A 23,526-nucleotide genomic window follows, 5' to 3' on the forward strand; every position below is an offset into this window, starting at 1 on the left:
TGCTTCAGGATGAGAACAGAAATCGTGCTCTGGCGGCACGGCGGCAGCAGGAGGCCCCATTAGCTAAAGTGGTGCTTCAGGTTAAGAACAGTTTCAGGTTAAAAACAGACCTCCAGAATGAATTAAGTACTTAACCCGAGGTACCACTGTATTTATTTTAGTATTTTAACACCACAAACTACATTGGGTGCCTTGGCAGAAAGGCGGAATACAAATGCAATCAACGCTCAATCAAACCAACAATTATAACTGTTTGTCATAGCTCAGTTGGTAGAGCATGAGACACTTAATCTCAGGGCCCTGAGTTCGAGTCCCACGCTGGGCAAACAATTCCTGGTTGGGCTAGTTGACCTTCGTGGCTCCTTACAACTCTACAATTCTATGATAGGTATCATTCCCCATATTTCTGATATACAGCACACACAACAGAGGCTTGGGGGAGCCCCATGATTTGCAGAAGTTTAAAAAAATACAGGGGGGGGGGCTGTAAATGGAGTGGGGGCAGGACACAGAAACAGGCTAATGAGGACTGAATGTGCTCAGAGGCCATGGAATGTAGGGGACAGAAAACTAGGTGGAAGGAGGAATGGAATGGAGTATCCTGCAGGAGAGCACAGCTGTTTGCAACATTTTGTTGCAGCTCCCACTTCTTAACAATGCATTTCATTTATTCTGCTTTCTTGCTCCAGGGAAAGAAGCACATTTATGGAAGATTATTTATTCTGGGGTGGCTAACCATTTTTGGCCCAAGTGCCACGTTTACTGTTGGTCTGCTCTCCAGGAGCACATACCCAAAGTAGTTGTGGCCACCCGACACTCTCATCCACACACACTCACAACTGCACTCCCTTGCAGACAGACAGTGCCCGCTGTCCCAAATCAAGTGAGTGACCTGATGACCAGGGAGAGGGCAACTGGCATCCTCACCAGTACAACAGATCCTGGCAGGGTTGTGCAGAAAATACTGCTTGGAGAGCCAGATCAGGTTCCCTACCTTACCACCGCATATATGGGATTATGTCTCATACCTGTGTTTCTCCGATGGCCAGAACAACTAGATCACTGACCCTGTCTCCATCCACATCTGGTACAGTTACAGCTGGAGCAGCCAAGGTCCCACTGGGGAGGTGGGATGAGTCAAGGGTCCAGATGGGTTCTCCTGCAGGCAGACAAATGAAGACTTCAGTGTTAGCAGAAGCCAGAGGTAAGGAGAAGCTGGAAGAGATCCTTCCAAAGTCATCGCCATGTCACAAATGTTACTGGATGTCAAGAACTGCAGCCCAAAGCAGATTGTGCTTATCAGGCTCAGGCTGCAGCTAGACACCAAATAGAAGCAAAGTGCTGTAAACGGCTTGATTTTTGCATTAATACGTGTCTGCAACATACCAGAAAATCAAACAATTATATGTTGTTCTTGCCTTAATTTAAAGGATATTGCGTCCTCATTTGCTGGAGTGGGACTTGTAGTCCTGCCTTGTTGTTTAGCCATATTTTTTAGTATTTTATTTGAATTGTTGCTTTTAGGTTTTTGTTGTTGTTTTTATTGGGTTTTAATACAAGTTGCTTTGTGTTACCTTTGCGAGAAAAGTGACAATCAAATGCAGGATGTAACAACAACTCCCCCCATTAGTCCTACCTAGCCACCATGGCCAAGAGTCCAGGATAAGAACATAAGAAGAACCTGCAGGATCAGGCCAGTGGCCCATTTAGTCCAGCATTCTGCTCTTACAGTGGCCAACCACTTTTCTGCGGGAAATGGGCAAGGAGGAGCACAGCACAAGAGCACCCTCTGCTCCTGCAGTTTCCAGCAACTGATATTCGCAAGCATCACTGCCTCCTACCATGGTGACTTAAGCATAACCATCATGGTTAGTGGGATGGTGGGAGTTGCCACCCAAAACATCCGGAAGGTACCAGGCAGGGGAAGGGTGGCATAGACAGGAGAGGGACTAGATGGAGACACAGGCTGCCCTGGTATAAGGGCAGCTGCCAGTGTTCCTTACGTAGTGAAAAGAGAACATGTTGAAGTTTCTGTCTCTTGGTCCAGACCGGCCAAGGTTACTGCATGGCAAGGCAAGGCGAGAGACACCAGTTTGAAATGGAAGCATCTCCCATCAGGAGTATTGCACTGGCATGGGTTTCTGGGAGAGACCCATCACAGATATCCTGCCTCTGAGTTCAGTCAAGCACGATGTGATCTTGCCTGCCACGTTTGCTTTGTTTTACAGAACAAGGATCCTGCAACATTCTGATAATGTATTTTCTGAGGGCTGCAACCTCATTAAAGCCATTCTAAGCAATTAACTGTATGGGTTTTAGTCAGTTAATTTACAGAATGAATTTGCATAAAAACAATAGTTATGTGACACATGCGTATACTTTCTTTGCTTGCAGATAAAGCAAGTAGGCATCATCTTAGAGAAGTCGTCGATTCCAAGGTTGATGGGAAAGAAGGGGAAACTGCCTTTAAGACGATGCTTGCCATTGCGTAGCCAGATGCAAATGAAGACAGGGCATCTTTGTTTTTAATAGCTTCTAAAATTCCCTCTTCTACATAACCCTCAAAGGTGCAAGAGCTCTCTCCTTTTCGCATCTGGCCACCCTAGCTTTTACTCTGTAAATGCTTCTCTTTATACTTTTAATCAACTGCACTACTAACCTGAATTCCACTCACTTTACAAGTTGATCTGGCCAATTCACCTATTAAATATATTGCAACCCTAAGCATGTTCATAGTTTAATCAGGGATGGAAAACCAGTGACCTGCCAGTGTTGTTGGACCTCAACCCCGTTAGCCCCAGCCAGCGTGGCTGGTGCTGAGGAACGCTGGGAGTTGTGGTACAACAACATCTGGCACATCTGGAACAGGTCCCTCATCCCTGGTTTATGGGGTTGCAGTGTGACAAAGTTCAGCAGCTGCCAATTATTCCTCATTATGATTCTTAGTATTTAAAAAATATCAGTCACGTGCCATGTTACACTAGAAGTGCAAACTTAGGTGTGACTACTCAGAAGTAAGTCCCATTAAATTCAATGGGACTTGCTCACATTACAGCCTAAATGAATGTTAAGAACTGAAGGACTTGTTGCCCAACAATTGTAGTCTAGCCTTATGGCTTTGTTAGCTCTGGTGACCAAGCCATTTCTCCATTAATTATGCACTCACACTTGTTGGACTCACCTGAAGAGGCTCTCAGAAGGCTGAGGAATTTAGAAGTCCCAGTAATGAGACAGACAGGCTCTGACGGGGACACAGAGTTTACACCCTTGCACTGCACACTCCGAATCTCCTCTTTAACATGTCTGGACCACAAAGTGCTTCCGTTCATTCCTGATAGCGCCATCACAGTCACCCATGGCTTGGAGACACCTGGGGGGGGGGGGGGGGGGAGGGATACAAAAAAAGCAGTCAGATCTCTTTGTGATGTGGAGGGGACCTGCTGTTTACCTTGGCTCCCACCTTTCTGATAAAGCTATTGAATAATCTCAGTTTCTGATAAAGCTATTGAACAATCAGCAGTTTCAGATACAGCTATTGAATAATCTCAAATCCCCATCACATTATTGATCAGTTCATCTGAGCATCCCTATGATACTTATAACGCAATCCTATACCTGTCTGCTCAGAAGTAAGTTGAACTGAGCTACTAACTCTCAAACGTGTGCAAACTTCGGCAGCCTAAGGCTGCAATATTAAACACAATTACTAGATCATGCAAGGTGGCTCTCTTTGAAAGGTCGAAGTTCAGTTTAAAGATAAAGACAAATAAGATGAAAGAGGAGCTAACATCAATTATTGGTTATCTGAATCATTAATATTTATTTCATAGAACCACCAACATACATAGTGATTTGCAGAGTGACATGAGTGACATTTTACATTATATGTCTGTGACAGACTTTCATTTTAATTATGGTGGGCATGTCCACATATCAGATGGTTTATGGCTCCCTAATGTTTTTAAATTGCAGGTTTTATTTCTGAAGCAATGGTTCCATTTTTTAATCCTATTGGTTTTAAGAATCTGTTAAGGAAGCTAAATCCATTTTGCATTTTAGCAAGTGGCTACATGTAACTAAGCAAGCTCAAGTTGCTAGGGGTGCATTATATCCATTTATGTTTGTGTTATGCCTCACTTCATTGTATTTCATTTGACTGTTCTTTATTTTACTGTTGAATGAAAAGAGACAGAGAGTACTAGAATCTCTAATAAATGTAACTAATCCCCCCTCAGGTTACAGAGGAATAGAGACCTAGAAATTGTATGTCATCTACCACTCCCCTCTGTAGTGTAATTTACCGAACTGCAGCAAGGCCAGTATCAGAAACTTTATTGTTGGTTAACTCTCCTTTGCTTTGTATTTATGTTTTTAAACGTTGATTTGGTTGTGTAATATTGAATTCATTCTCCTTTTGTTTAATTGTTGATTTTTTGCCATTTCTGAATATACTGACACGCTCTGCATTTTGTTTACAGTGGTACAGTGGTTACAGATGCTTCAGGTTACAGACGCTTCAGGTTACAGACTCCGCTAACCCAGAAATAGTACCTCGGGTTAAGAACTTTGCTTCAGGATGAGAACAAAAATCGTGCTCCGGCGGCGCGGCGGTGGGGGGAGGCCCCATTAGCTAAAGTGGTGCTTCAGGGTAAGAACAGTTTCTGGACATCCAGAATGAATTAAGTTCTTAACTAGAGGTACCACTGTATTTCTATCTTCAATCCTTTGTATTTTGATGTTATGAATGTTTGCTCAGAGCTGCTGTGGGTACAGATCATGGTAGAAAAGCGTCATATAAGTAAACTCAGTCAATCAACTTGCCTGTCAACAGTTAGCCACTGGACCACAGATTGAGCAAGCATACAGATGACCTGGTCAGAGTCTTCCTGGATAGCTCAGTTGGTTAGAGCATGGTGCTGATAATGCCAAGCTTGCAGGTTCGATCCCTGTATGGAACAGCTGCATATTTCCTGCTATTGCAGGGGGTAAGTCTAAAGAATCCTCAGGGTCCCATCCAACTCTACAATTCTATGAATCTGTGATTCCCCACTCTGATGTGATGTATTGCATTTCTATTGAAATCACAGCAATTCCTTTCAGTTTAAATATAATTTTTATTATTTTTCCAATTTTAAGACAAAACAACATACACACATCAACAAACAAAAACAAACACACAGATATAATTTCATAACCTCATTTTCATAAGCCTTCTTTCTCGGACTTCCCCATACCTCACCCTTTTTGCATCCATATTTTACAATTTTTCAGCAACCCTTTACTCCAATTAATCAAAACTTATTATCTTTCTCAATTTCATCTTATTTCAACAAACAATTTCCACTGCAATTCTGTATCTTCCTTTCCCTTGACATTTTAGCACTCATCAATATTGTAACAGTTCTTAAGATAAGCTTTGAACTTCTTCCAGTCTTCTTCCACCGTCTCCTTCTCTTGGTCACGGATTCTGCCAGTCATTTCTGCCAATCCCATAAAGTCAATCACTTTCGTCTGCCATTCTTCCAGTGTGGGGAGTTCTTGTGTCTTCCAATACTTTGCTAGAAGGATCCTTGCTGCTGTAGTGGCGTACATAAAAAAAGTCCTATCCTTCCTTGACACCAATTGGCCGACCATGCCCAAGAGAAATGCCTCTGGTTTCTTGTGAAAGGTACATTTGAGTACCTTCTTAATTTCATTATAGATCATTTCCCAAAAGGCTTTAATCTTTGGGCAGGTCCACCAAAGGTGAAAGAAGGTACCTTCAGTCTCATTACATTTCCAGCATTTATTATTGGGCAGATGATAAATCTTCGCAAGCTTGACTGGGGTCATGTACCACCTATAAATCATTTTCATAATATTTTCTCTTAAGACATTGCTTGCCGTGAATTTAATACCGGTGGTCCATAACTGTTCCCAGTCAGCAAACATAATGTCATGACCAATGTCCTGTGCCCATTTAATCATGGCTGATTTAACTGTCTCATCTATTGTATTCCACTTCAGCAACAGATTATACATTCTTGATACATTCTTAGTATTGGGTTCTAACAATTCTGTTTCCAATTTCGACTTCTCCACCTGGAAGCCAATTTTCCTGTCTTGTTTAAATGTTTCCATTATTTGGTAGCAATGAAGCCAATCTCGTACCTTGGGCTTTAATTTCTCAAAACTCTGTAGTTTAAACTCACCGCTTTCTTGTTCTAAAATTTCAGAATATTTTGGCCATTTGGATTCCATGTTAAGTTTCTTCACCTCCTTAGCCTCCATAGGTGATAACCACCTAGGAGTTTTATTTTCCAACAAATCCTTGTATCGAATCCAAACATTATATAATGCTTTCCTAACAATATGGTTTTTAAAACCCTTGTGAACTTTAACCTTGTCATACCATAAATATGCATTCCAGCCAAACCTATTATCAAATCCTTCCAAGTCCAGAATATCTGCATTCTCAAGAAGTAGCCACTCTTTCAACCAGCAGAAAGCTGCCGATTCATAGTACAGTCTCAAATCCGGCAGGGCAAAACCCCCTCTTTCTTTTGCATCAGTAAGTATCTTAAATTTTATTCTGGGCTTTTTGCCCTGCCAGATAAATTTAGATATATCTTTCTGCCACTTCTTGAAACAATCTAGTTTATCCACAATTTGTAATGTCTGAAACAAAAATAACATTCTAGGCAATACATTCATTTTGATCACTGCAATTCGGCCTAACAAGGAAAGCTTCAGATTCGACCATATTTCTAGATCTTTCTTTACCTCTGTCCAACATTTATCATAATTGTCTTTAAATAAATTCACATTTTTAGATGTCATGTTAATCCCCAAATATTTTACTTTCTTTGCCACGATTAACCCAGTTTCGTTTTGGAATCTCTCTCTTTCAACATTTGTTAAGTTTTTTTCCAGAACTTTAGTTTTTTGTTTGTTCAACTTGAATCCTGCCACCTGACCAAAGAATTGAATTAACTCTAAAACTCTTTTTGTACTAGTATCTGGCTCTTGTAAAGTCAATACTAAGTCATCTGCAAATGCCTTCAATTTATAGTGTTTAGCTCCGACCTGAACTCCTTTTACCAGCTGGTCCCCCCTAATCATGTTCAACAAAACCTCCAGGACTGATATAAAAAGTAATGGGGATATCGGGCACCCCTGCCGTGTCCCTTTTTCTATGGAAAGTTCATCAGTAACCACGTTATTTACAATTAGCTTAGCCTTTTGTTCAGAATATATTGCACTTATACCATTTTCAAACCTTTGACCTACCCCCATCCCATGGAGATTCTTCTTCATGAACTTCCAAGAGATATTATCAAAGGCTTTCTCCGCGTCCACAAAGATTAGGACTGCCTTCGTATTAATATTTACAGTTAGCAGTTCCATAATGTCAATTATGTTCCTTACATTATCTGATAAGTGTCTTCCTGGGAGAAAGCCTGCCTGGTCCTTATGAATCTCCTCCATTAACACCCTCTTCAGTCTTTTTGCTAAAATGTCAGCAAATATTTTGTAATCCACATTAAGTAATGATATAGGGCGGTAGTTCTTGATCTGGTTTTTTTCAGTTTCAGTCTTTGGTATAAGTGTGATGAAAGCTTCTTTCCACGATTCAGGTGCCTTTTTCCCCTCTAATATTTCATTACAAACCTCCTTAAGCGGCTGTATTAACCATTCTTTCAATGCTTTATAATATCTGGAGGTTAGTCCATCTGGTCCTGGAGATTTCCCTAGTTGCATGTTTTGAATGGCACCCTCCACTTCTTGATCTGTTATTTTCTCATTTAAAATCAACATGCTTTGTTGCGAAATTTTTTGTAATCCATATTTCTTAAGAAAATCTTCTATGCCTCCTTCGTTTTCCGGCCCTTGTGCATATAATCTCCTGAAATAACTCTGAAAGCAGTTGCTAATCTCATTTGGTTTAAAGATGTTCTTTCCGTCCACCTCCAAACTTGTGACTGTATTTCTGTCTCTTCTTCAATTGCCATGCTAGAAGTTTCCCACATTTGTCCGCTGATTCAAATGTCCTCTGTCTCATTTGCTTAATTTTCCATTCTATCTCCTGGTTCATCAATTCCATATATTGCATTTGATAGAACTTAATTTCTCTCAGAATTTCATGAGACTTTGGTTTAGACCTCAGTTTGTTTTCTCCTTCTTTTATTTTTTCCAGAATCTTATCCTTCCTTTCATTTTGTTTCTTTCTCTTTAAAGAGTTCTGTTGTATCAGAAAACCTCGCATCACGGCCTTACTTGCGTCCCAAATCACTCTTTTCTCAACCTCTGTCCTCAGATTTATCTCAAAGTAGTCCTTCAAGGTTTTTTGGGCCTTTTTGTAAATCTCCACCTCTCTGAATAGGGTGTCATTCATTCTACATCTGAAGGATCCAGCTGTTGTTAGTTTCATTTCCATCTTCACTGCGTTATGGTCGGAGCATGTCTTTGGGCAGATTTCCACCTTTTTTATCCTTGGAGCCATTCCACTAGTAATCCATATTTGATCTATTCTTGTCCATGTCATTTGTGCCTCTGAAAAGAATGTTCCCTCTCTCTCAAGAGGGTTTCTTGTTCTCCAGATATCAATCAAGTCTATGTTTTCAGTCATTTCAAAAAAGGTCTTAGGTAGTCTCCCGTCCTTAGAGACCACCTGTCTTTGTGCTTTATCCATATTTGTAGAGACCACGCCATTCATATCTCCTAATAAGATCACCTTATAATCCAAATAATCTGTTAATGTCTCATGCAATTTCTTGTAAAATTCTGCCTTCCCTTCATTTGGTGCATAGATGCCCACTATCAGGAGTTTTTCTCCTTGGATTTGTATCTCAATTGCCAGAATTCTTCCATATTCATCTTTAAAGATCAATTTTGGGGCCAATTTTTCCTTTGCATAAATCACCACTCCTCTTTTCTTAACTTTGTCTGATGAAATAAATTCCTGTCCTAATCTTTTATTTATAAGTAGTCTTCCGTGTGCCCTTGTTACGTGGGTTTCTTGTAGACATATCAAATCCAATTGTTCTCTTTTCAAGATATGAAAGACCTCACGCCTTTTTCTGGGAAGGTTGAGTCCATTACAGTTCCAAGTTAAAAATTGCAGAGACATTATTAGTTAGTTACCTCCAGCTGCTCCCTGCAGCTGTTCTTCTTCCGTTGGTGACTTCAGTCCAAATGTCAAGTTTCCAAGGTCTGTGTCAGAGGTCGAGTCTAGCACTCCTTTCACAAGGTCCTCCTCGTTTCTGTCTAGGAATTGTTCTTTATCTTGCACTGTTCTTATTTTGACTTTCTTTCCTTTGAAGTTAAAAGACAAACCTTGTGGAAATTCCCACCTAAAAGGTATGTTATTCTTCTTCAGCAGGTCAACCAAATTCTTAAAATAAGTTCTTACCTCCAGAATATATTTTGGGATGTCCTTATAAATTTGAACAGAAGCATTTCCAATCTGAATGGTTCTCTGGTAATGTAAATTTAAGATTTTATCTCTTTCCTCTTTAGATCTCAGAGTTATCAGACAATCCCTTGGGATCTTCCTGCCTTGCCTTCTGCCCAATCTGAAGGCGGTTGTTATCTTAAAATCTTCTTCCTCTGAGTTTACCTGCCAAAATTCTGATAATTCTTTTGTGAGAAAGTCCACTAGGTTGTCCCCTTCACTTTCAGGGACCAACCTAAGTCTCAAATTCTTCTCTTTCCTCTGCATCTCCCACAAAGACAAGGCCGCCTCATGCTGGTCCAACTTCTTACAGACTGGTATTAGACTTTCCTGTGTAGTTTCTGCAGTAATTTTAGCTTCTTCTGCAATTTTTCGAATTGTGGCGTTTTCTTGAACCAATTTGTTTATGGTTTCTGTATTAGATGTAATGCTTTTGGTATTTAAGTCCAATTTTGTTGTAAGTTCTGTCAGTTGTTTGGTATTCTCCGTGCTCTGCTTAGTCAAATTTTCTAAAGATTCATTTATTTTAAGTAATGCTTGAGTCACTGAATCCATGAATACGTTTATTCCTTTCTCCTGTCCAGCTGTGCCTGTTGGCAGTAAACCTGATATTGAGCCTCTTTTCTTTTGTGCAGCTTTAGCCTTAGATCTTGTTGTTATGTCTTCTGCGGAACCACTCATGTCCCAAGGTCGTTCCCACAGGAACAGCTCTTAAGTAGCAAAATCCAGTGACTTGTTTTTATTTGACAGTCTATGTTACAACTGTAATCTTTCAGCCCTCTAGAGGGAGCAATACATTGTGTCCAATAAGCAGAAGAAACAAAGAAACCAAAAACCCTCTTGGAGAGAGGTTTTTGGTTTTTTTTTTAGAAACTTTCAGTCTTTTAGAAACTTTCAGTCTTCCAATTGCAACAGTAATATTTCTGTAAAGTCCCAAAAATTGTATCTATTTGAACTCTCCACTTTGCAGCAGGTTTTGTCAGACAGTTCCTGTCAAAGCGCTTCACCCAGGGAGTCTGTTCCCAGAGTCAGAGACAGCAGGAATTAATCACTTAAATTTCCTCTCACGCAGGTTAAGCCAAGTTTCCTTTTCTCCCCCCCCCCCTGCTCCTGCTTGCTGGAGTAGTAGTTAGAGTTCAATGCCAAAGTTAAATAATTCTAAAGTTCAAAGTTACTTTTCCTTCAATTGCAGCTTTCCAGTTCCGTTGCTTTAAAAGCCATGCAAACCGGGGGAGGCAGACTTCCTTTATTTACCATCCCCGTTTTCAGCCAAATTTCAAACGTTTTTTATAATCCCAGTAGGTTTCCCAATCCTACTTACGGGTATTTCAATTTCAGTCCAGATTTCAGGAAGGAATCGGCGCTCTCCGCTTATGGCGACGCGGCTTCACTTCACGGGCTGGGTAGCGACTCTCATCACCGCACGATCCCCCGATGCTCCTCCGGAGCCTTTAAAAAGGCTCTTTTGCAGTAAGGGGGGGCGCAAAAGGTGCCCACCGAGTCTCCTTGTTCACAGGCTTCCGCGCCTGTGATTTTAGAGGTCCCCGCTTCGCCGTAGCGGTCAGACCCGAACTCGTGAAGCAGCCCTCCCTCCGGAGATCGGGGAGAGAGCCACCATTAAGCGCTGGCGCCGACCGGAAGTGGCGCTGGCGCCGAACGGAAGTCCACAGCAATTCCTTTCAAATTGGCATCTAGGCAAATAACATTAGTCTGTGGAAATGTCATGCAAATCTTAGTCGCCATTATTTTATCATGAATTTCTTCTTTTGGGGAGGCGATGCATAAGGGCCCATCCTGAGTTCTCTGTGGGACTTTCTGCTCAGCAAACATGTGCAGGATTGCACCACCCAGGAACAAAGGGCTGCAGTACAAGAGAGGCTTGAAGGAAATGTGTGTTGGCCAGCACTGACTGAGCACTTCCAGGTTTTCTCGTGTGCAACTAGTTGCAAGTTTGGGTGCCGTTCTCTTCGCAGCTTGTGACTACTGTGTCAATTATAGGATAATTAAGAAAACAAGCTTATTCATCCTCAGGCAGGCAGTGAGGGCCCAAGGGAAAGGGCCCGCCTCAAACCCTCTTCCCCACATCAATCGAAATGAAATTTGTTCCAGCTCTTTCCCCTCTGCTGCTTGTCTCGGTTTTCCTTAGATGAATAAGTACAGTTTATGAATGTTTAAATATTCATTATATTGAATAATTGCATAAATAAAATACAGCTTAAAGTCTCTGGCAGGGGTTGGGTTTTCTTCTTCTTCTTCTGAACAGAGTATGTGAAGTTCTACAGAGGTGGTGGCTGACCTGTGACTCTCTGGGGGATGATGAACTCCAGGTCCCACCATCCCCAGCCAGAGGAGCCAATGATCAGGGATAATGGGAGTTGTAGTCCAGCATCAATGAAGTGCAACACATTAGCCATCCAGATCTTAAAAGGAGGCACAACTATCTACCTTGCACACACCCTGCTGTGTACTAAAGTCCTGGTTACAGCCCTGCCAATCCACTTAATGGCCATGTTTCCTAAAGACTCACAGTGTCTAGGGCAGTCTTCTTCAACCTGGTGCCCTGTGGACTACAACTCCCATCAGCTGTTACTCCCAGTGTGCTGCCTGGGGCTGATGAGAGTTTTAGCCCCAAACATGTGAGATGGCACTAAGTTGGGGAAGGCAACTCCACAGCTTCCATCCGGTTGATCAGTTTAATTTATATTTGCTTTGGAACGTAAGAAGCGTCTGCTGGATCAGGTCTGGATCCTGTTCTCACAGCGGCCAACAGGATGCCTGTGGGAAACCTGCCAGCAGGGCACAGGCACAAGAGCACAAGACATAAATATGTATTCACTTATGAAAGGATTTATATGCTGCCCTCCTGCAAATTTCATCTGGGTGGTGTACAGCAACATTAAAAATATTTAAAAGCAGGACCAAGCAACCATTTAAATGGCAGGTTACTCAATGGGCACTCTGAAGAACTGCATAGGCTTATTGGCATTAAACAGTCTTCAAGAGACACCTGAAAGTCAAAAGCAAGGGTGCCTGCTGAATCTCTGCTGGAAAAGTGTTCCACAGCATGGAACCGATAACATTATCTGCTCAACTTCTAGTGCTCAACTAGGCAGTACCAGGACCAATGGAGATTGTTGTTCAAAATGGCCGTGCTGCCTGGGATTGATGGGAGTTGTAGTCCAAAACATCTGGAAGGTGCCAAGTTGGGGAAGGCTGCCCTACAGTGGTGAGTCTGGGTGCTCAAGTGGGGCATGAAGGATAGGATAACTCATGTGCTCAAGCACAACCCTCACATAAACTGTTCAGTTCATACTAAGAATGGATCAGGGATGGAGCCTTATCTTATATGCTTGTGTATTTCTTTGGTAAAGCACAGGACATTTGGATAGCTTGTAAAAAGGTGATAACTCTCAAACAAAATCTCTGCTTGACAGTGCCCTTGCAGGCTGAGTTCCATAAATGAGTGGAAAATGTATGTGGATTTCTTTCTCTTTTTAAAGCAACTGATGGAAAGGCATTAAAGGAAGATTTTTAAAAAATCAAAACAAGTGTTTCACATATGGAGCAATCATATCTATTAAACTCACACAGGGATATCTCAATTTCTAAACAGCAGGAGTCAAGAGAAGAACTGAATTGTATGGCATGATAGTATAAATCATGGGTAGGCAAACTAAGGCCCCGGGGCCGGATCTGGCCCAATCGCCTTCTAAATCTGGCCCGCGGACAATCCAGGAATCAGCGTGTTTTTACATGAGTAGAATGTGTGCTTTTATTTAAAATGCATCTCTTGGTTATTTGTAGGGCACAGGAATTCGTTCATTATTTTTTTCAAAAATATAGTCAGACCCCCCACAAGGTCTGAGGGACAGTGGACCAGCCCCCTGCTGAAAAAGTTTGCTGGCCCCTGATATAAATGTTAAACAGTGGCGTAGCATGGGGGGTGCGGGGGGGGGGCCGGCCGCACCGGGCGCAACATCTGGGGGTTAGGGTTAGGGGGCGCAAATCCACGGGTTAGGGGGCGCAAATTACTTGCCTTGCCCCGGGTGCTGACAACCCACGCTACGCCACTGATGTTAAACACAGAGAAACCTTGTGCGATTGAATTTGGGGTTATCTAGGGGCATCTGGAATGCTTACCCAACACACTGGCATTTTTCAGAGCTGTGAAGGAGAGCAGGATGTCAGGAAGACCATCACCATTTACGTCAAAAAGTTCTGGAGGAAACAGCATTCCGCCTAAAGGATAATGTGAAACAAGTTACTCTTCTAGAAATTGCTTCCCATCTAGACAAAGTATGACCAAGAACAGGGATGAGGAAGCTGTGCTCCTGCCCACATGTTGCTGGACTACAGCTCCAATCAGCCCTGACGATTCCCCATGCTGACAAGGGCTGATGGGTGTTGGAGTCCAACAATAACTAGAAGGTTACAAGTTCTCCACTCCGACCTAAAGAAACCTCCATCATTAACAACTTGCGGTTATTGTTACTGATTTCGAAGGGTATGTCCATTCAGAAAGACTTCCTGAATAAGTGACTTGAGTTGGCCCCTGCCACAGCTGCATTCCAGCTGCTCTAATACTCTTTGGCCCCCAGTTTGAAAACAAGGTGCCCTTGCTGCCCTCAATGACAAAGAATATCTTCAGTCAGTCAAATGTTCCTGCAAATTTAGAGATGCAAGGCAGACATCCAGAGTAAATTCAGCAAGGATTTTTGCAATGTAATATTTAAATTTCCACCCCCTGCCCCAAATATATATTTCTACATGAAAAGGAAAGGACACTAGAGGAAAACAATATGTCAGAGCTGGTTTTGGGTTCAAGATTCTGAAAGGGGCCAAACAGAGACCAGACACAGGAGCAATGATGCTTCAAAGGTTGTTTCCATCCCTGATATGGCTGCAAGATATCTTTTACTTCAAATACTTGTTCTTCATTCTAGAACATCACAGCTCTATACAACTGCTTATTTCAGAACAAAAAGGTAGTACTGTATGTACAGAATTACTTTTGACAGTGCTGATATTATTCTCAAGGGGAAACAAGGTGATTCAAAGAGAAAAAAACTCTCTACATTCCAAAAACAAACAAACAATAACATTTGAAAATAGTATCACCAGCTGCAGGGATAGGCAGTGGGACAAGTGAAATCAGCATGGATTTATTTTATTTTTTTGTGGTGAAAATAAAGCTGGATAATTGTTTAATCTCCTAGGAGGGTGGATTGACTTAAAGAATCTTAAATCAGCAATTGAACTCATCAGATGGAATTCCTCTTTTCAAATTATCAAATTTAATCAATTCTTTCCTGTGAGGTTCAACCACTTTTAAAAGAGTGGTGTTGTTGTTCTGTTATCTAACTAAATAGAGCCTTTGAAACCCAGCCCAAAACTTTACAAATTGTGTCTAGCATCTAAATTAAATAATGCATTGTGCATTTCTAATTAATGTTTGAATCTTGCATTTTCAGAATCTTATCCTCATTCCATCTTCTACCGGCCTTTGATTGCTATTTCCTTCATTAGGCATGAGCTTTCTACATATGGACAGTGGGCTGCAATTCGCTTGCAGTTCTCCTCACTCCCCATCAGATCCCACTAGGACACGCATTCCACAAGCCAGGGAAGTGTTCCAGAAGCAACTTACCCGCCTCCTGGCCCAAGTTGCGAATCCAGGTATTGTGCAAGTCCCTTGGAGGGCAAGGAATGAGGAAAGCACACACCAGCACGAGGATCATGGAGACGACCACGGTGAGCAAGAAGATAGCTGTGCGCACGTAAGGCATCATGGAGTTGGCGGTCTTCTGCTCCAGACCACTGGCGGCCTCGCTGGGGTACTCTTCAGCCAGACCCTCCGACAGGTGCTGCTTCGTCATCCCAACCTCTGCATCCGAGTCCACATCCTGCACTTCCCCCAGGGGGCTCTTCCCATTCTTGACGCCACCATTCTTCTGTATGTTGAGCACCAAGTCATCTTCGCTCTCATCGCTGTCGGCTTGAGTGAGAGGGTCGTACTCCCCAAGGTCTGGGCTCTTCTTGCCTGAGGAGAGAGAGATGTTGCTATACGTATTCATTCCTCACCTTTTCTCCCAGGAGCTCCAGGTAGCACAACCAGTTCTTTCCCTTTCCCATTCCCCCCCTCACAAAAAACCCAAGAAGGTAGCTAGGTTTAGGATAGTGAATGGCCCAAGGTCACCTTTTGAGCTTCATGGCTGTGTAGGAATTTGAACCCTAGTTTGCCAGGTCCTACCTCTATAATCACAATGGTTCTCACTCATGGGGAGAGAATTTATTTTATTTGGTTTGTTTGTCACCTAAAACTTCATGGTTTCTGGGCAAATCACACAATTGCTTAAAAATGTACACATTTTTAAAACCAACAAACATAGAACATTGTAACAGTACAAAGCACCATCAATGGTACAAATCTGCAATCAAGGGGCAGAACCAGCATATCTCATACCATCAAATGCCTGGGAGAAGGGTTTTTTTAAAACCTGGTGCCCCCCCCAAAAAAAAAAAAATCGTGGTGCAGGGTGGAAATCACTGGGAAGTCCATTCCAGAGGTGGGGGCCAAAAAAAAAAACCAACCTCTCCTTTATCACCACCCTCTGGACTTATTGGGGAGGGGCAAGTGGAGACGGGCATCAGACTACCCAGACTGGGGTCTGGGTAGGTTCATGCTGAGAGAGGCATCCGGGTCTTGAGCAGTACAGTGGTACTTCAGGTTACATACGCTTCAGGTTACAGACGCTTCAGGTTACAGACTCCACTAACCCAGAAATAGTACCTCAGCTTAAGAACTTTGCTTCAGGATGAGAACAGAAATCATGCAGTAGTGGCGCGGTGGCAGCGGGAGGCCCCATTAGCTAAAGTGGTACCTCAGGTTAAGAACAGTTTCAGGTTAAGAACGGACCTCCAGAACGAATTAAGTTCTTAACCCGAGGTACCACTGTACAAAGGTCCTAAGCAGTGCAGGGCTTTATAGGTTAGGGCCAGTTCTCTGAATTGGGCTCCAAAATGTATATGCAGTCAGCACAGTTATGTGCTAGAATGGGTATTACATGACCATACCTGCAGCTCCCCATCAGCAATCTGTCTGAACCAGTTGTAGTTTCCAAACTGGCAGGTAAGAAACTTGGGGAAATGATAATAGTTTCAGGGAAGGGGGAGGTTAAATGAACTCTGGCATCATTGGATCCCCTAAAAAGGATCTGTTTTCCAGAGAGGCAATTTATCAGGGGAATGGAAAGAAAAAGGGAAGACAGTGGGAAGAATCCCTCTACATTTCTGAAGATTAAATGCAAGGGAAGGAATGGGCAGAGCTCAACAGTTCTGGAAAAAAGGAAAAATTACAACATAATTTGCCTAATTACTTCTAATGCCTTCACGTTCTGCTTTCCGAAGCCCTGTGCTCTTGCTATTATATGGTTAAACCTACACACGCAAAAATTCTGTCCCCCACAACAATGTTTTTGCTCAAGAACAAAACCATACCTTGCCTACTTGCAAAGCAACCACGGTGGCAAAGAAAATCCCTAACTTTCAATGTATTTAACTACCTCCTCCTTTTCATTTAGGCTATTTGGCTTAGTTGGGACTCTTTTAGGAGTGTGTGTTAGTGTGTGTGTATAAAAGAAAGAGACAGAAGATTGCAATTTCCTATTCTCACAAATCAGTACCTTCATTTTCTGTTTAGTTGTACATTTGGGGACCCTCAAGTTGTTTTATCTGCACACCATTTGACCACTTATATTGGGCAACTCTGAAGGCATCAACCTTAGTCACTAATTCTAGTGTAAACTTCCTGCACCTCTGCCCAACCAACATAGTGACTATGGTGATTTTGACATAACCAATTTGCTTGGAATGAAACGCAGGTGAGGAAGACAGCCTGATGGTTGAAATTTTTGCATGTTATCTTTTACTCAACTTCAAGTTTACTCCCTGATCATGCAGAAATTTCCAGTTAGCCATTTGATGCACATTCTACCAGGGCTCGACCAGCATCCTACCACTTCCTGCACATTCAAGGCATGTGCTACCAAGCATAGATTTAGTACGAGAAACACTGTTGCTCCAGAGTAGCCAAACAGCATGTGTGTGGATGCCAGAAACAACTCCTAGGACCACCCCAAATACATCCTTTGCTGCCTGAACCAAAGCACAAGATGGAACCCACCCATTTCATGTCCAAACTCCAACCAGACTTGGCAAGCATCCATCTCAACTCGTATTTGAAAATTATTCTAGATTAGTGCTGACTGAGCATTCACTCATATCTTTTCTTATTTGCATGTTCACTAAGAGTGAAGAGAGACTCTAATCCATACCACTAATAACTATTTACAGACTGAAAACTGTTGTTCTAATTGCATCCTGTTAATGTCACCAGCTACTTCTCTGGCAGAAGGCATAGCAGTCCTGTTCCAAGCAAAGTATGGAGTCTGGATTTATGATGCTCTCCAAAAACCAAAGATTTGGTTCATATCAGCAGTCCAGAGCCAGAGCACTCCACTGACTACCAGTGAATACCTCATATTACTTTACAGGTTACAGAGCAATCCATCCTTTTGGCCAAACTGGAGGGTGGAGGTAGATGGGGAAGATACGTATGTTCCACACATCCCAGCATTGCTGGGTGATTCTGCTGGCACAGAGCTCCCTCTTCTGCCCACAGAAGAGGCAGCCTCCTTGCTGGCAACAGCCAGCAAATCCCCTTGAAATTGGGCTTTACGGGGCAGAACTGAGCCATCCCAGAATCTGTTGGATCTTGAACTGGCACCACTGCCATCTCAAGTCTGCATTGGGGCTGATCCAGTCTTGATCGCTACACCATTATCTCCCCGTCCCTTCCTTCATGCAGAAAGTTCCAGGTTCAATGCCTGGTATCTCATGGTAGGGCTGGTAGCACAGTGAGTTAGTGCGCTTGGCTGTTATCCAGAAGGTTGGTGGTTCGAGCCCAACTAGGGACTGCTGCGGACAGGATTCCTGCATTACAGGGAGTTGGACCAGATGATCCTTGGGCAGGGGCGGAGGAAGGGGGGTGCGGTGGGTGCAGGCCGCCCTGGGTGTCACCACTGAGGGGGGGGTGACAAAATGCCGGGTGGCACTCATCGCGGGGCCTCCTGGGAAAGATGCAGTCGTTTGGGCATGCGCAGGCCTCGTGCTGCCCAAATGGTCCACCAGTTGCCTCCCCCCCTCCAGCTGTAGGGCAGCTGAGTGGGAGGAGGCAGGCAGACTTTGGAGACGCTGCGATGCACCACGCCCCTCTGGGTGGCTCACCACGCCCCTGGGCTTCCTCCACCGCTGCCCTTGGGTTCCCTTCCCACTCTACAATTCTATGATTCTATGATGCGCTGGGCTACAACTCTTTCTATAATCTTATTCTGCAGCATGTGCAGACCCTGCCTTAGCCGATAACGCTTTTCAATTCATTCAAGTAGTTGCACTGCCTTGCCTTGATAAGATGAGAAAAAGGCATGTGCAAAAAAGGAGATTATACTCTGTCGAGGAGATACAACTGTCTTACTTATTTGTGACGCTTTTTTTTCTCCCTTCAAAAAACGCAGGAATAGGAATTAAACCCCCTTCTCCTGCATATCTAGTACAGCTGCAGGTTTTTTTGTTTTTGTTTTAATTAAAAGAGAGTGAATTTAGGCTGCATGCCGATGGAGAGGGGCGTGTGGATTTCTTTTTCCATTTCAATATATGTGAAAAGGGAGGGGGGCACATTTAATTAAAGATTTGCATTCATTGTTTTAATGGGAAAGGTGGATGGAGGTAGATTGTAAGAAGGTGAGAGAGGGCAAGTAGAAAGAAATGTTAAAGCACTGTAAGCCTCCCTAAGCCTACAGGATAGAAATGAAATGAAATGAAATGAAATGAATCAAGCTACAATCAAGCTATACTGACTTAAAGGTAAAGTAAAGGTACCCCTGCCCGTACGGGCCAGTCTTGACAGACTCTGGGGTTGTGCGCCCATCTCACTTAAGAGGCCGAGGGCCAGCGCTGTCCGGAGACACTTCCGGGTCACATGGCCAGCGTGACATCGCTGCTCTGGCGAGCCAGAGCCGCACACGGAAACGCCGTTTACCTTCCCGCTAGTAAGCGGTCCCTATTTATCTACTTGCACCCGGGGGTGCTTTCGAACTGCTAGGTTGGCAGGCGCTGGGACCGAGCAGCGGGAGCGCACCCCGCCGCGGGGATTCGAACCGCCGACCTTTTGATCGGCAAGCCCTAGGCGCTGAGGCTTTTACCCACAGCGCCACCCGCGTCCCCTCTATACTCACTTACTTGGGAGCAATTCCCACTGAACTCAGTAGACATGTACTATAACCTATACCTGTTGCTATAAGGCATTTATAACATAAGTGTCATGAACTGGTTGGATACAGACACATGGTGGGAGAAAGCAGCTGGGAAACCAGCTAGGGTAGAAGGCTCAGAGCCTGAGGACTGGTGGTGGTGGGACAACGATAAGTGGTCAGAGGGAGAATGGCACAGAATCTGCTTTCGTCACCCTGTATGATGACTTCTGTCGGGAGAGAGATGGGCAAATGTGCCCTTGTTAATTCTCGAACTCTCAGTGGCTTTTGATACCATTGACCATGGTATCCTTCTGGAGCAGCTGTCTGAGTTCGGGGTGGGACTCAGGAGTAAATTGGGCAATTGGGCAAAAACAGGGAGGACACACCCACTGTAGGAGTGTGCTAGTAAGAGGATAGCTAACTACTAGGCAAGGACAGCATTACCGGTAGCTACAAAGGAAAACACTTTGTCCTTTAAATCAGATAAAAAAGGAGCACCTTAGCAAGGCTTTCTGGTAGATGGGTAAGCAACTGAGATGGGGCCATGTGGATAATGTTATGGCCTCTACTAACCAATGGAAAAGTGCCACATCTCCTCTCTAGAGTACTACTTTGCTGGGAAGTTGGATTATGTCCAAGCAAACATAAGGAAAGTGAGCCAGAAGAGTTATTAGCCAAAGCCAAGCATAAGAGATGACAGGGCTCTCTTCTACATTTTTTACTTTTGTCACATGCACTGTCTTCTCTTCTAGCTCAGCTTCCCTTCTTGTCTTACAGACCACAAGTCTCAGAGCTGGAAAAAGTATTTTCAAATTTTAAACCAGTATAAGATGTCAAAGCTGCATAGGACTGTCATGGGGTGGGGAATCAAATGCTTAAGATTTTTCTGGATCAGACAACAATCTAGTTACATCCAAAAAATCCGATACTTTAGTTTGCGATTTATGCTTTTGAAATACCTGTGTATTTGAAAATCACTAATGGGTCTGCAATATAGCAGATAACTGGTTTCTGTTATTTTATATTTTAAAAAATAAATATGGCACCACCACTATTGTTTAAAATTTAAAATGCACCAACAATATGCAAGACCCCACTGGCAAGAGTCACAGGGGGGAAATATACACCCAAGCTTTTAATGTCCATATAAATATGTATATGTGAATCTGGGGTGCCTGTAAGTTGTTTGTGAAAACCAGTATATTTCGATGGTTTAAATGATGGATGTAAAGCATTTGTGAAACACTATGAAAATAGTTTTTGTTTACTTGGAATCGCATTCACAGCTCAATTAACTTAAAGCAATTTGGTTGAATCCAGACTAAATTAATTGCACTGATTTCTTCCTGCAATCAAAGGGACATCCCTTTTAGTTATGACTGACTTGCTCCGTCAATATAATGAACTTAGCTAAAATTCAACTCATTGTCAGTACATTGCACCAATTAAAATGCAGAAGACGACAAACAGGTTAATCGGTCTGACAGGAGCAGGAAAAAAAACCCACTGGGCAACATACACCAAGATGCAAAAAAAGTATTATTAATTAACCTTTGTACGTGGCACAATGAGCTGCCTGGCTCAGCTATTAAGAGCTTAAAATAGCAGTTTAATTACAGGCAAACATCCTGAAGTTTAAGAAAAGGATGCAAAAGCCTCATACTTAGGTCAGCTGCAACCCATTCAGCACTGCTCAAACCAGTACTGGGTTCGAGTCCTTGTTATCTTTTCCTCCTCCAGACGTGTCTAACTCTCAGACAGATGTAATTCATGGTGAAATGTCAGCTTAAAAAAATAAAATAAAATAAAGTGGAGGCTGATACTTCGATGCAAACCGAAGGTTTACCGCCTGGGTAGCCTTGGGGAGCGCAGAGGACTGCTTCGACCTTATTCCCATTTCTCTTCCTTGGCAGCAGAACAACACCAATTTGACTCACACAGTTTCCTCATCATCCCCCACCCATCCTGGAACCAGTAATCCCTCTTCTTCTTCTTCCACCCCAAGTCGACCCCCTCCCTTCGCCCTTTCCTCCCCTAGGAGCAGCTGGAGGCGCGCTTCATCACCACGACCCCCTCCCGCCACTCCCCACCTTTCGCTTCGCATCCCCGACCTCCCAACCCGGGCGGCTCTCGTCCCCCCTCCTTTCCGCGCGCCTTTAGGGCCAGAGATGAGGAGCACCTGCTGAGACCCGGATGCAAAAGGGCGGCGGGGGAGGCGAGGGTGCCTTTCCTAGGTGGGACCCGGATGCTCTCTCCCCATGACGAAGCGCAGAGCTGGGGGCGCCTCGGCAAGTTCATGCGCCGGGGGCTGCCAGCCTCGCCCCCTGCCGCTTCCCCGCGCGGCGAGCCCAGACCCCCTACCTGGCAGCTTCAGCGCCCGTGACAGCACCGTAGCCATGCTGGAGACGGGAAGCGCGCATGCGCTCGGCTCTTTTGCCTCCTGGGAAGTGTAGTTCTGCAGCCAGCCCGAATTTAGGTGCGGAGGTTGGGGCTTCTGCGCGCGCTTTGGCGCAGAACGGGAGGCAGCGCTAGGCGGCTGCGGGTGGGGGTGGGATGTCGTGGCCAAAGTTTCTTGGCTTGCTATTTCAGATGTGTGTGTGTACGAGAGAGAGAGAGGAGGGACTCTTGGCTTCACAGAGTCAGAACGACGTATTTTGCTACCCCAATTGGCTGGACCCTATGATCCAAGAAGTGCGACCTAGAATGCCATGATCCAAGAAGTGCGAGCTGCAGTGCATTTTAGGGGACACTGGGGTGCAACCTTTTCGCGGCGTTGCAAAGGATCCCGGGGTGCGAGGAGGAAAGAGCTACCGCCAAGCGTTGCAAATAGTGGCATTTGGGAAATGGATTAGTCCCCAGTTGGCGACAGAGCCGCGCCCAAATTCTAAAAGCCCTCTGAAAATCTGATCAAAGGGTGGAAAGCCTCTGTATGCACACCATACTTTCGAAGTGCACGACTTTCGCCTGGGAACTGTGGTTTATCCTCCAGAGCTACAGTTCCCAGCACCGTTAACCAACTACAGTTCCCAGGATTCTGTGATGGAAATAATGTGCTTTCAGTGTATGATGTGTATGCTCAGCGGTAGAGCTTTGCAGAAGGTCTGGTTCAAACCCCAGAATCTCCAGCTACAACTGAGAGACCCCTGCCTGAGAGCCAGTGCAGTCAGCAGGGCGGAGCTAGGTGGATCAATTCAGTATGTTCCTTTGGAGAAGTGGGGTTTGCAGTCAGGATGCTCTTTTGCAGGAACTGATATTTCTCCCATCCATACTTCTGGCTTCAGCTTATTCTGTCTTTTTCCCTTCACTGAACAGCCACCCACCTCTTCTTGGCACCCATATCAACATTTTGGATGTGCAAATAGTACCACCAGTATTTGTTGCTCCAGATGTATAAATGTTAATACCTCAACACTGGACACAGTTTTGATTTGCTGCCAAAGGCTGACTTGGCTCCAGCTGCAAACTACAGAGTTCAGTCTGCCCTGATGTGAAACTGCCTGTGTAAACATGTGTAGGGCCACAGCCCTTTGGCTTGGATCAGAAGGTAGCTTTTCAAAGGGAGCCGCATTGCTGATGCCAACATAAAACACAGAGATAATGCAACTTAGCAACTGACTGCTGCATTGTACAAAACTTGTGTTCTTCAGACCTCACTGTGAATAGTCAGCTGGCATTGGCAGGTTCTTGTTCAGACTCCTTTAACCAGCTGTGAAAGGAAAATAAGACTGATTTATATCACTCATGGACCAAAAAGGATTTTTTTAAAAAATTGCAATGCTATGC

At 43.8% G+C, this 23,526-nt stretch overlaps 1 protein-coding gene across 1 annotated transcript in view; it reads right to left on the reverse strand.

Annotated features, from left to right (window-relative positions):
* Positions 1-22,258, reverse strand: part of FAM234B (family with sequence similarity 234 member B) — a 35,435-nt gene extending 13,177 nt beyond the window's left edge. Inside the window, exons 1-5 of the mRNA XM_079993380.1 lie at positions 22,105-22,258; positions 15,081-15,473; positions 13,574-13,672; positions 3,182-3,370; positions 1,029-1,159 (exon numbers count right to left, since the gene is read on the reverse strand). Coding sequence (XP_079849506.1) covers positions 1,029-1,159; positions 3,182-3,370; positions 13,574-13,672; positions 15,081-15,473; positions 22,105-22,141 — 849 coding nt within the window. The 5' untranslated portion in view covers positions 22,142-22,258. The remainder of the gene's footprint in view (positions 1-1,028; positions 1,160-3,181; positions 3,371-13,573; positions 13,673-15,080; positions 15,474-22,104) is intronic.
* Between the last annotated feature and the right edge of the window lie 1,268 nt (positions 22,259-23,526).

This window comes from Podarcis cretensis, assembly GCF_951804945.1.
Source record: "Podarcis cretensis genome assembly, chromosome: 10".
Classification (NCBI taxonomy): domain Eukaryota; kingdom Metazoa; phylum Chordata; class Lepidosauria; order Squamata; family Lacertidae; genus Podarcis; species Podarcis cretensis.